Source organism: Bos indicus, chromosome 24 (genome assembly GCF_029378745.1).
Source record: "Bos indicus isolate NIAB-ARS_2022 breed Sahiwal x Tharparkar chromosome 24, NIAB-ARS_B.indTharparkar_mat_pri_1.0, whole genome shotgun sequence".
NCBI classification, from domain to species: Eukaryota; Metazoa; Chordata; class Mammalia; order Artiodactyla; family Bovidae; genus Bos; species Bos indicus.
Window position 1 is genome coordinate 45,759,559 of NC_091783.1, and position 14,137 is coordinate 45,773,695.

The 14,137-nt window shown below is 45.0% G+C and overlaps 1 protein-coding gene across 2 annotated transcripts in view; it reads left to right on the forward strand.

Annotated features, from left to right (window-relative positions):
* Positions 1 to 11,924, forward strand: part of SLC14A2 (solute carrier family 14 member 2) — a 70,299-nt gene extending 58,375 nt beyond the window's left edge. For both annotated transcript variants that reach the window (XM_019986467.2, XM_019986468.2), the window contains 5 exons: positions 205 to 397; positions 3,247 to 3,394; positions 4,024 to 4,158; positions 5,201 to 5,250; positions 11,724 to 11,924. In XM_019986467.2, coding sequence (XP_019842026.2) covers positions 205 to 397; positions 3,247 to 3,394; positions 4,024 to 4,158; positions 5,201 to 5,250; positions 11,724 to 11,924 — 727 coding nt within the window. The remainder of the gene's footprint in view (positions 1 to 204; positions 398 to 3,246; positions 3,395 to 4,023; positions 4,159 to 5,200; positions 5,251 to 11,723) is intronic.
* The last annotated feature ends 2,213 nt before the right edge of the window (positions 11,925 to 14,137 follow it).

The following is a 14,137-nucleotide window of genomic DNA, read 5'->3' on the forward strand; positions in this document are numbered from 1 at the left end:
TGAGTCTGGGCACCCACCCTGTTGTGGTGTGGGGCAGAGGAAGGAGGCTCAGGAAGAGGGCTGCCCAGAGCCAGTCAGGCTGGGAGAGGGAGCCAACCAGCTGTTTTCCCCCCAAGAAGGCTCAGGGAGCCCCCTTGTCCCACTCAGTCTAGCGCCAGGGCCAGAGGGCATCATGAACAGCATCTCCTGTGCTTCTGCCATCAGCCCCATCCTCTCCAGTGCCCTGGGCACCATCTTCAGCAAGTGGGACCTCCCGGTCTTCACCCTGCCCTTCAACATTGCCGTGACCCTGTACCTGGCGGCCACGGGCCACTACAACCTCTTCTTCCCCACAACACTGCTGCAGCCGGTCTCCTCCGTGCCCAACATCACCTGGTCAGAGATCCAAGTGCCCTTGGTAGGTGGAAGGTGGAAGGGCAGCATGCCTGCCAACACTCAGTGTTAAAGTGGCATTTAGTTATTTTGCATGTCAGAAACATCCAGTTATATTAATACCTATTACCAATTATTCAGTGCAAGGCACTCTACCTACAACATCACATTAGCCACCAGCTTTTTCTTTTCTCTTTTTAAGAGCTAAAAGGGCCATTTCTGGCCCCACCCTGTCCTGTCGTAGCCAGAGAGAAAGACCAAGGCTAGGTTAAGAGACTGCCTGAGGTCATGCAGCTCATGAGTGAGGGGTAAAGTCAAAAGAAGCCTCCTGATTTCTAGATTTGGGTTCTTTTATCTTTTTTTGTTGTTTTTTTTTTGAGCCTCTTGATCCCTTACTCCAGTTCAATCCAAGCTACGTCATGTTTTCCTTCTCATTCAATGTCTTTGAATCATTGACGACATGCACTCCACACTGCCTTCTGTTGGCTGGAGAAGTCTCTGCTCCAGGCTGGGGAGCGGGTTCCCCTCGCTCTCTGGGGTATCGCCCACTTTAAAGCACGGGTGTTCCTCCACTAAGAAACATCTAACAGAGTTTTTTAAGCTTTTGGTATGCATTCTGTATATAATGCTGGCCTCTGGAAGTCTGCCAAGATAGATTAAAAAAAAAAACAAAACTACACTAAAAGCTTTAAGTCAGCCTGGAGAAACGTGCCCATCAGCCTTCTTTCTTAAACTGGGCATGTTTTCTCTGAGGTCCTCTACTCTGATACACTAAATGACTCTGCGGACTAGCACTCGCTCTGAAATTTGTTATTAGCAGTCTATCATCTAACCACAAAGCCACCTGGGCTTGTTGAAGGGACTTTGTGTCAGAAATAATGGTGCCAAGTTTCTCTGACAGTTCATGGAGACAGCAGGATGGCATGGAAGAGAGCCCTGCATTTGCCCAAGATGTATTATCTAGGAAGACACAAGTTGACTTTAGCCCCATGCTTGTTGATGTTCGTGTGTGTGTGTGTGTGTGTGTGTGTGTGTACCTTCGTGAGCCAAAGGTGAGAAACGGGCCACGTTGGCAGTTCAGACCCTCACGCTTCCCTTTCACAATATTCACCCAATCAGTATCTTTTCAAGTCAAAACGGCTCTAACGGGCATGGCTAAGAGGGGATGATGGTAGAAAGGGCAAGTTTGAGATACTTTGCATTCCTCAAACCACAGTTTCCATAGAAAAGATAACTAGGAATTTTGTAAGAAAAAAAAAATTAAATGGAAAATACTGTACAAATACTTTGGAACCCCCAAAGTTCCAAGAAAGACAAATTCAATGCTTGGTGATTATTCTTTGAGAAATACTCTTCTGGCTAATTTTGAATGTATTATGATGATGATGAGAATGTCTTGTCATTTTGACCATCATAATTAGAGCCTTGAGTTTGGGGAAACAGCGGTAGATGTTAGAGAGACGGTCTAGGCCTCCCAAGAATTTTGAGGCTCTGCAAGCTCCCCTGCTCTTTGGTGATGGGAGAGCCTGCTGGAGGCTACAGCTGGCTGGGGACCAGATAGCCCAGCCACTGCCTCTGTCCAGAACTCTGCCTGTCCCACTGTCCCCCACATAGCAATGTCTGAGTCCTGTCCTGTTCTATGTCCTAGGTTAAGGGGGGACTGAACCCAGAGGGTTGCCCGCTAGACCACAGCAATCCTGTCTGGATGTGGAGTGAGGGCCCTACAGCCACAAGACCTCCCTCCTCAGCACCCCAGGAGGAGGCTTCAGAGGGCGTGGGAAGACCTGCTTCCCCATGAACTATAAACAAAGGCAGGATGAACCCAGTGCCCCCCAGCAGGCCCAGAGCCTCTCCTGCGTTTTCCTAGCTCAAGTCCCAACCTTCGAAACACAGACCCAATCTCAGCCACTGGGGAAGGCTATGTGCCCAGAATCTTTTCCCAAACTTCAGGGCACGTGTGCAAGTGCCCACAAGGCATTGGACTCTGGACTTCCTTTCTCATTCATAGACACTCACTATCTGAGACACACAGAGGCTTGACACATCAGGGCACTCTCCCATCAGCCACCACGTGATGGCTTTACCACTAAAACCTGTGCAAGCCGGGGCACCACCTGCCCAGGGGCTCCTCTGTGGATACAATCTAGCTGCTCATCCAGACGACCACACCAATATGACCATGGCCCAGACATGCTGCTCTTGAAAACACAAAGAACCATCTTCCCATCTAATATTTGGCCTTCTAGGCATGTTTTTAGCTTAAAAAAAAAAAAAAAAAAAAAACAAGATGTTACAAGAGTTTTTCAGTCCCAACTCTGATTAGCCATCTAGTAATTTTCTAATGACCAACACCCTGATTTTTTTCTAAACCCAAATCCAGTTGCTCATCACTCAAAAGACAATTCTCAAGAGACAAGCATTGGTAGGAAAGGAAAATTTGCTTTATTTTGCAGGCCCTTTAAAGGAGAGTTGAAGGGCTTCCCAGGTAGGGCAGCAGTAAAGAATCTACCTGCCAGTGAAGGAGACCCAAGAGACACAGATTTGATCCTTAGGTTTGGGAAGATCCCCTGGTGTAAGAAATGGCAGCTCACTCCAGTATTCTTGCCTGGAAAATTCCATGGACAGAGGAGCCTGGGAGTTTAGTGCCTTACACTCATGTTTCTAAATAAAGGAAACAACATTTTAACCCTTTACTGTTCTTAGAACTCAAGATTAAAATAATAAATCTTGTATTCCTTGTAGAGTGAAATTATTTGAAAATATCTTGGAAAATTGTTGCAAAGTGTTAGTATGGAGGGTTTGGCACCAAATATTTTCCTGTTCAAATTGTCTCTTTTGCCTCCGTAACTGCATGTGATCCTGTTGGACCTGAAGCTTTTGAGAGCCATCCCTGTTGGAATCGGCCAAGTGTACGGCTGCGATAACCCCTGGACTGGAGGCATTTTCCTCATAGCTTTGTTCATATCATCGCCTCTTATTTGCTTGCATGCTGCAATTGGATCCACCATTGGGATGTTAGCAGGTTAGTGTCATTATTAATTAACTTAATTAATGGGCCTTATGAATGGATCCCTTATTAATGGGCTGCAAGAATGTTGTGCCCGGGGCCAGCTCCAAAGAAAATGCTGACGTGTGTCTTCTTGCTCCACCTGCTTATTCCTGTAAACTCTTCCTCCTTCCACATCACCTGGTCTTAGCATTTTGGGTGCTGTGCCCTCCCGCTCCGCTGAGCAAACCCCATCCCTGAGAAAAGCTCTGGTCACTTACACCTCTGGATAAACTAAAAGCTTGGGAGGAGCTTGTTCCAGGCATGTTTATATTGTAAGCCTTATCTCTAATCATGATAAGAAGCTTGTTCTCCACGAGAGAACATTCAGGTTGATACCTTAACCCTCCTTCTTCTGGCACTGCTCAATCAAACTTCAGATCATTACTCAAAAGAGTCTCATACCCATACCAGCTGAAGCACTGATATGCATGTGACTCTAAAGCCATTTGTCTGCTTTAGATGTTTTCCCACTGAATAGCCAGGAGTCCTTTTCATAAATACTTGGGGGTACTGATAACTGTCTGAGTTGAGAACGGTGGGGGACTTCAGGGCTAGTGGGCCCGCTCGACCCCACGCAGCACTCAGCCTGTCTTCTCCCCCAGCTCTCACTCTCGCGACGCCCTTTGACTCCATCTACTTCGGACTATGTGGCTTCAACAGCTCGCTGGCCTGCATCGCCATAGGAGGCATGTTCTACGTCATCACCTGGCAGACGCACCTCCTCGCCATCGCCTGCGGTGGGTACCGCCAGCAGAGTTCCCTATCCACCTCAAATGACACCAGCGTCTATGCCCACAGGGAAACCACCCTGCAAAACTTTTGCTGAGCCTCCAAAGATAAATGGGAGGATTTGTTTTCTTTATAAAGGGATTTTTATTTTAAACTATTTTGAATAGTCCTTTAGTGATTAGTACTTTAAAAACTATTTTCACTGAATGCAAAGTGTTCAGCCACACAAAGACAGAGTTTTTGATGGAGGTTGTTCATTTGTTGTCTGTGATTCCTGCTTTCCAGGCAGGTGATTGAAGCAACTCTTGTGTAAATTAATCTTTATATGGAGGAATGGGTGATTTACATCAGATACAGCAGTTAACCTTAAACACCAGAACATTGACCACAGCACCTTCAAATAGTCCTTGTAGGTGTGTGGTTGGGGTATTCAGTGACTCTCTAATAAAGGTTTGCTGTTGTTAATATCCTAGGAACCATTGGGATGTTTTTAGTGGAGAAATTGAGGGTTCAGAAGCAAATCCCAACTACTGTGGCCCATTTTCACAGACCCTGACCTCCCACCAGCTCTTGGGTCTCCCCAGTGGCTAGCCTGGAGATGCCCTCAACATGCAAAGCCCAGCAAGCATATTTGGTCTTCCTCAAGCTTACAGAATGCTGTTCCTCCCTGGAAACCCATATTATGTTAATAACTTGTGATGAAATATCCCAGCAGGGAGTTCTGGGATTCACACGCCTTGGCTGTATAGTAAAACACTCATTTATGGTTTATGCTGCTAAATGCTCCTTTGCTAGAATGCAAGGTGGTAGGACCCAGGAGAACTGTAACAGCTAAATTCTGGTCCTTTTTAACAAAGTTCATCTGCTGTCTTAGTTATGCCGGCATTTGCGTGGAATTTAACACTTTTCAAAGCTGCCAAGCAATGGAAATGTAACTCAATTTTTTTTTTTAACCCAAGAGATAGCATTTGTGGCATAAAATGTATGGGGAGAGAATGTATAAACTTGAGGCACTGCTGGTTTCCTGACGATTTCTTTGTTCTCTTGCAGCACTGTTTACAGCCTATCTGGGTACCGCCCTGGCTAACATGTTGTCTGTGGTGAGTCAACAGGGCTAAGGACATGCCTCACACCCTCCCCCATGTTCTCTCGGCTCCCCAAGCCCCTCTTCCAAGAACCCTTCCCCAATCCATCTCTCGTCTCAAATCATTTGCATTGTGTAGATCCTCCACTGTGGGTTGCTAGGATGATTATGCAGATCTATCAGATACAGGGAAAAAATTAAGCCACCCAGATACTGCAATCCCTGCAAGACTACATCTGAAATGTTGAAAAGGTAGATTCTTTATCCACTGAGCCATCAGGGAAGCTCTTCATTTCTTCAAATACGTGATCTTAAGGAGCAGTGACGCCACAAGGGACTGACCCAGACTTGCCCGTGAGTGTCCGGGAGTCTCTGGCGGAGGTGTGGGTCGGTGGTGGCCCGCTGCAGGGTCGGGGCACTGAGTGCAGCAGTGCGTGCGTGGGACCTTTTGAAGGAGGCCGCCATTATCTTCATTACCTCCACCATAGTTTGGTCTCAGGTCAAACAACTGGAAGGGAACACAGCCCCGCCCATCAACAGAAAAGTGGATTAAAGATTTACTGAACATGGCCCCTCCCATTAGAACAAGACCCAGTTTCCCCACAGTCAGTCTGTCCTATAAGAGGCTTCTATAAGCCTCTTATGGGCTTCCTTGGTGGCTCAGAGGGTAAAGCGTCTGCCTACAATGCAGGAGACTTGGGTTCAATCCCTGGGTCAGGAAGATCCCCTGGAGAAGGAAATGGCAACCCCACTCCAGTCATCTTGCTTGGAAAATCCCATGGTCTGAGAAGCCTGGTAGGCTACAGTCCATGGGGTCACAAAGAGTCGGACATGACTGAGTGACTTCACTTCACTTCATAAGCCTCTTATCATTCTCCATCAGTGGGCAGACAATAGTAAACAAAATCACAGAAAACTAACCAATCTGATCAGTGGACCACAGCTTTGTCTAACTCAATGAAACTATGAGCCATGTAAGGCCACCCAAGAAAGACGGGTCATGGTGGAAAGTTCTGACAAAATGTGGTCCACTGGAAAAGGGAAATGCAAACCACTTCAGTATTCTTGCCTTGAGAACCCCATGAACGGTATAAAAAGGCAGAAAGATAGGATACTGAAAGATGAACTCCCCAGGTTTGTAGGTGCCCAATATGCTACTGGAGATCAGTGGAGAAATAAGTCCAGAAAGAATGAAGAGATGGAGCCAAAGCAAAAACAACACCCAGTTGTGGATGTGACTGGTGATGGAAGTAAAGTCCGATGCTGTAAAGAGCAATATTGCATAAGAACTTGGAATGTTAGGTCCATGAATCAAGGCAAATTGGAAGTGGTCAAACAGGAGATGGCAAGAGTGAACATAGACGTTTTAGGAATCAGTGAACTAAAATGGACTGGAATGGGTGAATTTAACTCAGATAACCATTATATCTACTACTGTGGGCAAAAATCCCTTAGAAAAAAATGGAGTAGCCATCATAGTCAACAAAAGAGTCCGAAATGCAGTTCTTAGGTGAAATCCCAAAAACAACAGAATGATCTCTGTTCATTTCCATTCAACTGAATGGTTTGAAGGCAAACCATTCAATTTCACAGTAATCCAAGCCTATACCATAACCAGTAATGCTGAAGAAGTTGCAGTTGGATGGTTCTATAAAGACCTACAAGACCTTCTAGAACTAACACACAAAAAAATGTCCTTTTCATTTTAGTGGACTGGAATGTAAAAGTAGGAAGTCAAGAGATACCTGGAGTAACAGGCAAATTTGGCCTTGAAGTACAAAATGAAGCAGATCAAAGGCTAACAGAGTTTTGCCAAGAGAATGCACTGGTCATAGCAAACACCCTCTTCCAACAACACAAGAGAAGACTCTACACTTGGACATCACCAGATGGTGAATACTGAAATCAGATTGATTATATTCTTTGCAGCCAAAGATGGAGAAACTCTATACAGTCAGCAAAAACAAGACCAGGAGCTGACTGTGGCTCAGACCATGAACTCTTTATTGCCAAATTCAGATGAAATTGAAGAAAATAGGGAAAACCATTAGACCATTCAGGTATGACCTAAATCAAATCCCTTCCAATTATACAGTAGAAGTGACAAATATATTCAAGGGATTAGATCTGATAGAGTGCCTGAAGAACTATGGATGGAAGTTCATGAAATTGTACAGGAGGCAGTGATCAAGACCATCACCAAGAAAAAGAAATGCAAAAAGCCAAAATGGTTGTCTGATGAGGCCTTACAAATAGCTGAGAAAAGAAAGATGCAAAAGGCAAAGGAGAAAAAGAAAGATATACCCATTTGAATGTAGAGCTCCAAAGAAAAGCAAGAGATAAGAAAACCTTCCTCAGTGATCAATGCAATTAAATAGAGGAAAACAATAGAATGGAAAAGACTAGAGATCTCTTCAAGAAAATTAGAGATACCAAGGGAACATTTCATGCAAAGATGGGCACAATAAAGGACAGAAATGGTATGGACCTAACAGAAGCAGAAGATACTAAGAAAAGGTGGCAAGAATACACAGAAGAACTGTACAAAAAAGATCTTCAGGACCCAGATAACCATGATGGTGTGACCACTCACCTAGAGCCAGACATCCTGGAATGAGAAATCAAGTGGGTCTTAGGAAGCATCACTATGAACAAAGCTAGTGGAGGTGATGAAATTCCAGTTGAGCTATTTCAAATCCTAAAAGATAATGCTATGAAAGTGCTGCACTCAGTATTCCAGCAAATTTGGAAAACTCAGCAGTGGCCACTGGACTGGAAAAGGTCAGTTTTCATTCCAATCCCAAAGAAAGGTAATGGCAAAGAATGTTCAAACTACTGCACAATTGCACTCATCTCACACAGTAGCAAAGTAATGCTCAAAATTCTCCAAGCCAGGCTTCAACAATACATGAACCACGAACTTCCAGATGTTCAAGCTGAATTTAGCAAAGCCAGAGGAACCAGAGATCAACTTGCCAACATCCATTGGATCATCGATAAAGCAAGAGAGTTCCAGAAAAACATCTATTTCTGCTTTATTGACTATGCCAAAGCCTTTGACTGTGTGGATCACAACAAATTGTGCAAAATTCTTAAAGAAATGGGAATACCAGGCCACCTGACCTGCCTCTTGAGAAATCTGTATGCAGGTCAGGAAGCAACAGTTAGAACTGGACATGGAACAACAGACTGGTTCCAAATCAGGAAAGGAGTACGTCAAAGCTGTATATTGTCACCCTGCTTATTTAACTTACATCCAGAGTACATCATGAGAAATGCTTGGCTGGATGAAGCACAAGCTGGAATCAAGATTGCCAGGAGAATATCAATAACCTCAGATATGCAGATGACACCACCCTTATGGCAGAAAGTGAAGAACTAAAGAGCCTCTTGATGAAAGTAAATGAGGAGAGTGAAAAAGTTGACTTAAAAATCAACATTCAAGAAACGAAGATCATGGCATCTGGTACCATCACTTCACGGCAAATAGATAGGGAAACAGTGGAAACAGTGACAGACTTTATTGTTTGGGGCTCCAAAATCACTACAGATGATGACTGCAGCCAAGAAATTAAAGATCCTTGCTCTTGGAAGGAAAGTTATGACCAACGTAGACAGCTTATTTAAAAAGTAGACATTACTTTGCTGACAAAGGTCCATCTAGTCAAAGCTATGGTTTTTCCAGTATTCATGTATGGGTGTAAGAGTTGGACTATAAAGAAAGCTGAGCGCCGAAGAACTGATGCTTTTGAACTGTGATGTTGGAGAAGACTCTTGAGAGTCCCTTGGACTGCAAGGAGATTCAACCAGTCCATCCTAAAGGAAATCAGTACTGAATATTCATTGGAAGGACTGATGCTGAAGCTGAAACTCCAATACTTTGGTCACCTGATGCGAAGAACTGACTCATTGGAAAAGACCCTGATGCTGGGAAAGATTGAAGGTGGGAGGAGAAGGGGATGACAGATGATGAGATGGTTGGATGGCATCATCGACTCTGTGGACATGAGTTTGAGTAAGCTCCAGGAGTTGGAATGATAGGGAAGTCTGGTGTGCTGCAGTCCATGGGGTCACAAAGAGTCAGACACGACTGAGCGACTGAACTCAACTAAACTGTCTCAAATCACACTCTCCTCAGCATCTACTAGACAGAAGGAGCCAGGCCTCAAAAGTGGAAATGTCTACATTAGTCCATCAGATCCTGTTGTCAGGGGGCAGGCGGGCCTCCTTAGAGAAGGACAGTGTGAAGAGCATGATCTTATAAATCAGACTCATATTTTATAAGTTTCTTGTAAGTCAAGCTCCTCCACAACTAATTTTAAAATGTGATTATTTAATTTTTCCCCTATGTTTCTGGATCAACACCCAGTTAACCTGTGGGCCAGTGTACATCTTTGTTCATCCCACAGCAACTACTGGGTCTGGTGTCATGAGGCAAGGTTTCTGGGATGACAGGGAGCCAAGTACAAGAGAAGCCAGAGCTGGTGGCTGAGCACTTGCACGGCAGTCTGAGAACCTTTGTCTCAGCACCAATGTAGGTGGCCTGTGAAGTCCAGGGGAGCCATATGGCCAGCCCCAGCCCCATATACACATTGGGGCCCAGGCCCTATTGCAGAGCACATGGGGCTCAGCCTACAGTTGATGCCTCCCCCTCCATAAGCATTGAAGGCTCATCACAGGCCACCAGGAAAAGTCCTGATGGTCCTACAGGTGAGGGTGGAGATGGGAATTTCACTAACACCTGTTTAAGTCTCTCCTCCACCCTCAGTGACATTGGGTGGTTTGGACATAGCATAGGAAGGAAATTGTTAAGCAATAGAACTGAACTTCCCTGATACCATCCTGTGTGCCCTGCTGGATTAAGTCCCTTCTCTGGGCCCCATCACATTTTGTGTGCCTATCTGCTATGACACTTGACATATGATATATAACATTTGACATATGACAAAGTGCATATGACAAATGACACTGTAATGAGTCTAGTACACACCAGTCCTCTTCCACCTTCAGCCCTTGTCCCCCTTCAGAACAGGGGCCTGATTGTATTCCTGTCTTTATCTCTAGTGCTTGTTACAGTTCTCAGCTCATAGTAGGTGCTCAAGAAATGTGGAATGAATGAAACTCTCAGGTAGTGAGCCCCCACCATGGGGTACATTAGAGCTGGGGCTAACTAGCCAATCACCAGAAACAGGATGAAGCCTGGTGTCTGAGGCTGCTGTCTGCTCCAGGCTTTTTCATCTCTTCTTGCCCCCATCCTTTCACCTAATTGTCCATCCAATAGCTATGTGTCCTTCCTCAGACCAGATACTGGAAATGATGCAAACAGGAGGCTTTGGCTCCTGATTGCTTGTGGTCAATTGCCCCTTCCTCTATGTGCAGAGAAGTTACAGGTTACACCACTCAATCTAGACATTTTTCAAAACAAAATCATGTTTACTTTCTGTGTGCATACTATGTTTAAGATACTGTGGCTGTCCACTCTCAGGGATACAAAAAAATGCAGGCTATTAATTCACTCTGAAGGAATTCCCAGTCTCCTTGAGGAACAGGGTATAAAAGTATTGAATTACATTTATGAGACTGTTCACACCTCCACAGAAGAGAGCACTGAGGAGCTGCACAGTTTTGCTTTCTAATCAGCCTCGGCATGTGCAGCCCCATAACTTCACAGGGCTGCCCTCTGCTGGACGACAGTGACCACAAATGAAGACCATTTATTGAGCGCTTAGTATGCACGAGGCACCAACTCTTTAAGTAGATAGGTTTATGCCTATTTTCTTATTGAGGAAATAGTTTTCAGAAAGAGGAAATGGCTCCCACAAAGGTGACTGGAGCTGAGATTTGGATCTGGGTCTGTGGAACTCCCAGCCCACATCATTCCCTCTGTAGGACTTGAAACACCCCACACAGCCTTAGCAGGGCTTTGGAAAGACTCACAGAGTGGAAATCATCAGTCGTGGGTGTTCCTTAAGGCTACAGTTCTAGTGTGAGGCTGTCATTGCTCTTTGAGTCCCACCCAGCAGATCCATCTTTGAGCATGCACACACACCTGGCCTCATTCCTCCAATGGCATTCCCTGAGGTTTTTGCTGCTTGTGATAAATGGATGTGTGGAGGAGAAGGGGCAATGGTTTGACTTGCTTCATAGTTGGATTTTCAGGCTGTTTGCTAAAAAGCTATTGAGGTTATCCCAAATGAAGAATGGCCAGACACCCAAGAAAAAAAGGTGTCTTCTACATAGAGGCATGTTATAAGAGGGTTCTGGTAGGGTTCTGCATTTTGAAGAATATGTGCTTGTCAATGCAGACTGACACACCCCACCCCCCAGCACAATTTGATTTATATTGATCGTGAATTAAGTACTATTGCAATCAGTGCCCACAAAGCCTCCCCTTCCCTACCCAGGACTGTAGCTGGTTGAGAAAGGCTGATGAAACGAGCACGGGCATCTGATGTAACCAAGACTCCTCTTGTGTTCCCCTCCTCCCAGTGTGGATTACCACCCTGCACCTGGCCCTTCTGCTTCTCTGCCCTCACCTTCCTGCTCCTGACGACCAACAACCCCGCCATCTACAAGCTCCCACTCAGCAGAGTCACCTACCCAGAGGCCAACCGCATCTACCACCTGTCCCAGGAGAAAAACAGAAGAGCATCGACCATCACAAAGTACCAGGCCTACGATGTCTCCTAAGTTGCCCTTTCCAATACATGTCCCCGTAAATTCAGCCTTTGGCAGGGTGTCCGGGTTCCCAAGCTGAAAGCCACTTAAGCTCTCCTGTCTGTTCTGTGATTCTTCCCCTAAGCAAGCCTACACCCTAGTTATTCCCAAGAACAGGGAAATATGCACGCAGTCACTATTCAGGAAGCTCTTGGTTCCAAGATGCACAATATTTGTCAATAATATGGTTACTTTCAACTTTGTACCTATAGCTCACTCCATAAGAGCTCCCTTTGAGGAGAAGCTTCCCTCTTCTGTAAAATAAACCACATCCTTAAGGACAACTCACCAGGAAGGGGACAGAGATGGGTGACATTGTCGTCATTTAGTGCAGTGATGTACAGTATCAGGAAATTAGCCAACAAGGCCACGGGCAGATCTGCCTCCAGCTCTGCCACGAGTGAACTCCAACCACTCAGGTGGATCCATCCCCCTTCTCAGCTCCAATTTCTTACTGGTTTCATAACTGAGAGGGGCCTTGCAGTCCCTTCCACCTCAGAAGTATTGATTCTTCTCTTTCCTTTAAACTGACAAATCAACATACCAATAAATAATGACTTTCAGTTCAGTTCAGTTCAGTAGCTCAGTCATGTCCGACTCTTTGCGACCCCATGAATCCCAGCACGCCAGGCCTCCCTGTCCATCACCAGGCCTCCCTGTCTATCACCAACTCCCGGAGTTCACTCAGACTCACGTCCATCGAGTCAGTGATGCCATCCAGCCATCTCATCCTCTGTCGTCCCCTTCTCCTCCTGCCCCCAATCCCTCCCAGCATCAGAGCCTTTTCCAATGAGTCAACTCTTCGCATGAGGTGGCCAAAGTACTGGAGTTTCAGCTTTAGCATCATTCCTTCCAAAGAAATCCCAGGGCTGATCTCCTTCAGAATGGACTGGTTGGATCTCCTTGCAGTCCAGGGACTCTCAAGAGTCTTCTCCAACACCACAGTTCAAAAGCATCAATTCTTTGGTGCTCAGCTTTCTTCCTAATGACTTTAAGTTAAGTAAAAGATGAAAGGGCTATCAGGAGAAGAGGCAGGACAATTTTAATGTTGTGTGGAGATTTATTCTCAAGTCATGCAATGTTCTGGAGGAGGAAATGGCAACCCACTCCAGTATTCTTGCCTGGAAAATGTCATGGACAGAGAAGCCTGGTGGGCTACAGTCCATGGGGTCGCAAAGAGTCGGACACAACTGAGCGACTGAGCACAGATGAACACACGTGATGTTCTCTGACTTGGGGTTATAACCTAAGTTCACTGGAAATGACAACATGCCATCCTTTACATCACAAATGTTACTAGTAATGTCATCAAATGAAACGTGATCTTTCTCAACATTTAAATCATATTTTTAAACAAATGTGTTTCCTTTTATAATATTCATAAGCATACTCATTAAATGATTAAGCTTGCAATTTGGTGTGGGTTTTCTTAAAAATGGGGCTCACCTACATTGTCCACACAGTGCCCATTTGAGGGGTTTTCTATGATAAAACGTATATTTGAAAAGCATATATCCTGAGGATGAACAAATAAGATATACTTTTACCTTTTCCCACAGGATCACTTGCCACACATTCTGTCTTAACAATGAGAAAGAAACAGCTATGTATTCATTGTAATGACTGTATGATATAAAGTGCAAAACAATAAAAGTCCTCCTCTCTAGAAAAAGAGATGAGGATAGGTTGAAAGTTATCAGAAGATTTGATTTGCTTATAAAGGGAAGTATACAGAAATGACCATAGTCATTGTTTTCTATTTGAGTTGAAATGCTGGTTATTACAACTCATCCCATTTTTTAGGGTATAGTCTTGCACCCTAAAATGACTAATCCAGCACCACTTGAACAACTCTTTGTTATTCAGTTGCTCTGGTTGTAACATTGAGCTCCTAAAACACAGGACCCCTCTGTGAAAGGCATGTGGCTCAGCCTTCCCACCAGTCCCTTCCAAGAACAGGGATGAACTTACAGTGCCCATGGCCTCCATCCTTCCAGGATAGCATGATGGGGTGATCTAAGGCAGAAGATGAAGAAAGGAAGCAAGGTGCAGGGGACAAACTCTTTATAAATCTAATACTTAGCAAAAGCTGGTGTCTGCGTTTATTTTCCTACATTTATCTTTCCTGTGTCAGCCCTAGGATCCCAGTCCTTTTCCACCAGCCCAAGAATCCTGGGCTGCCTACC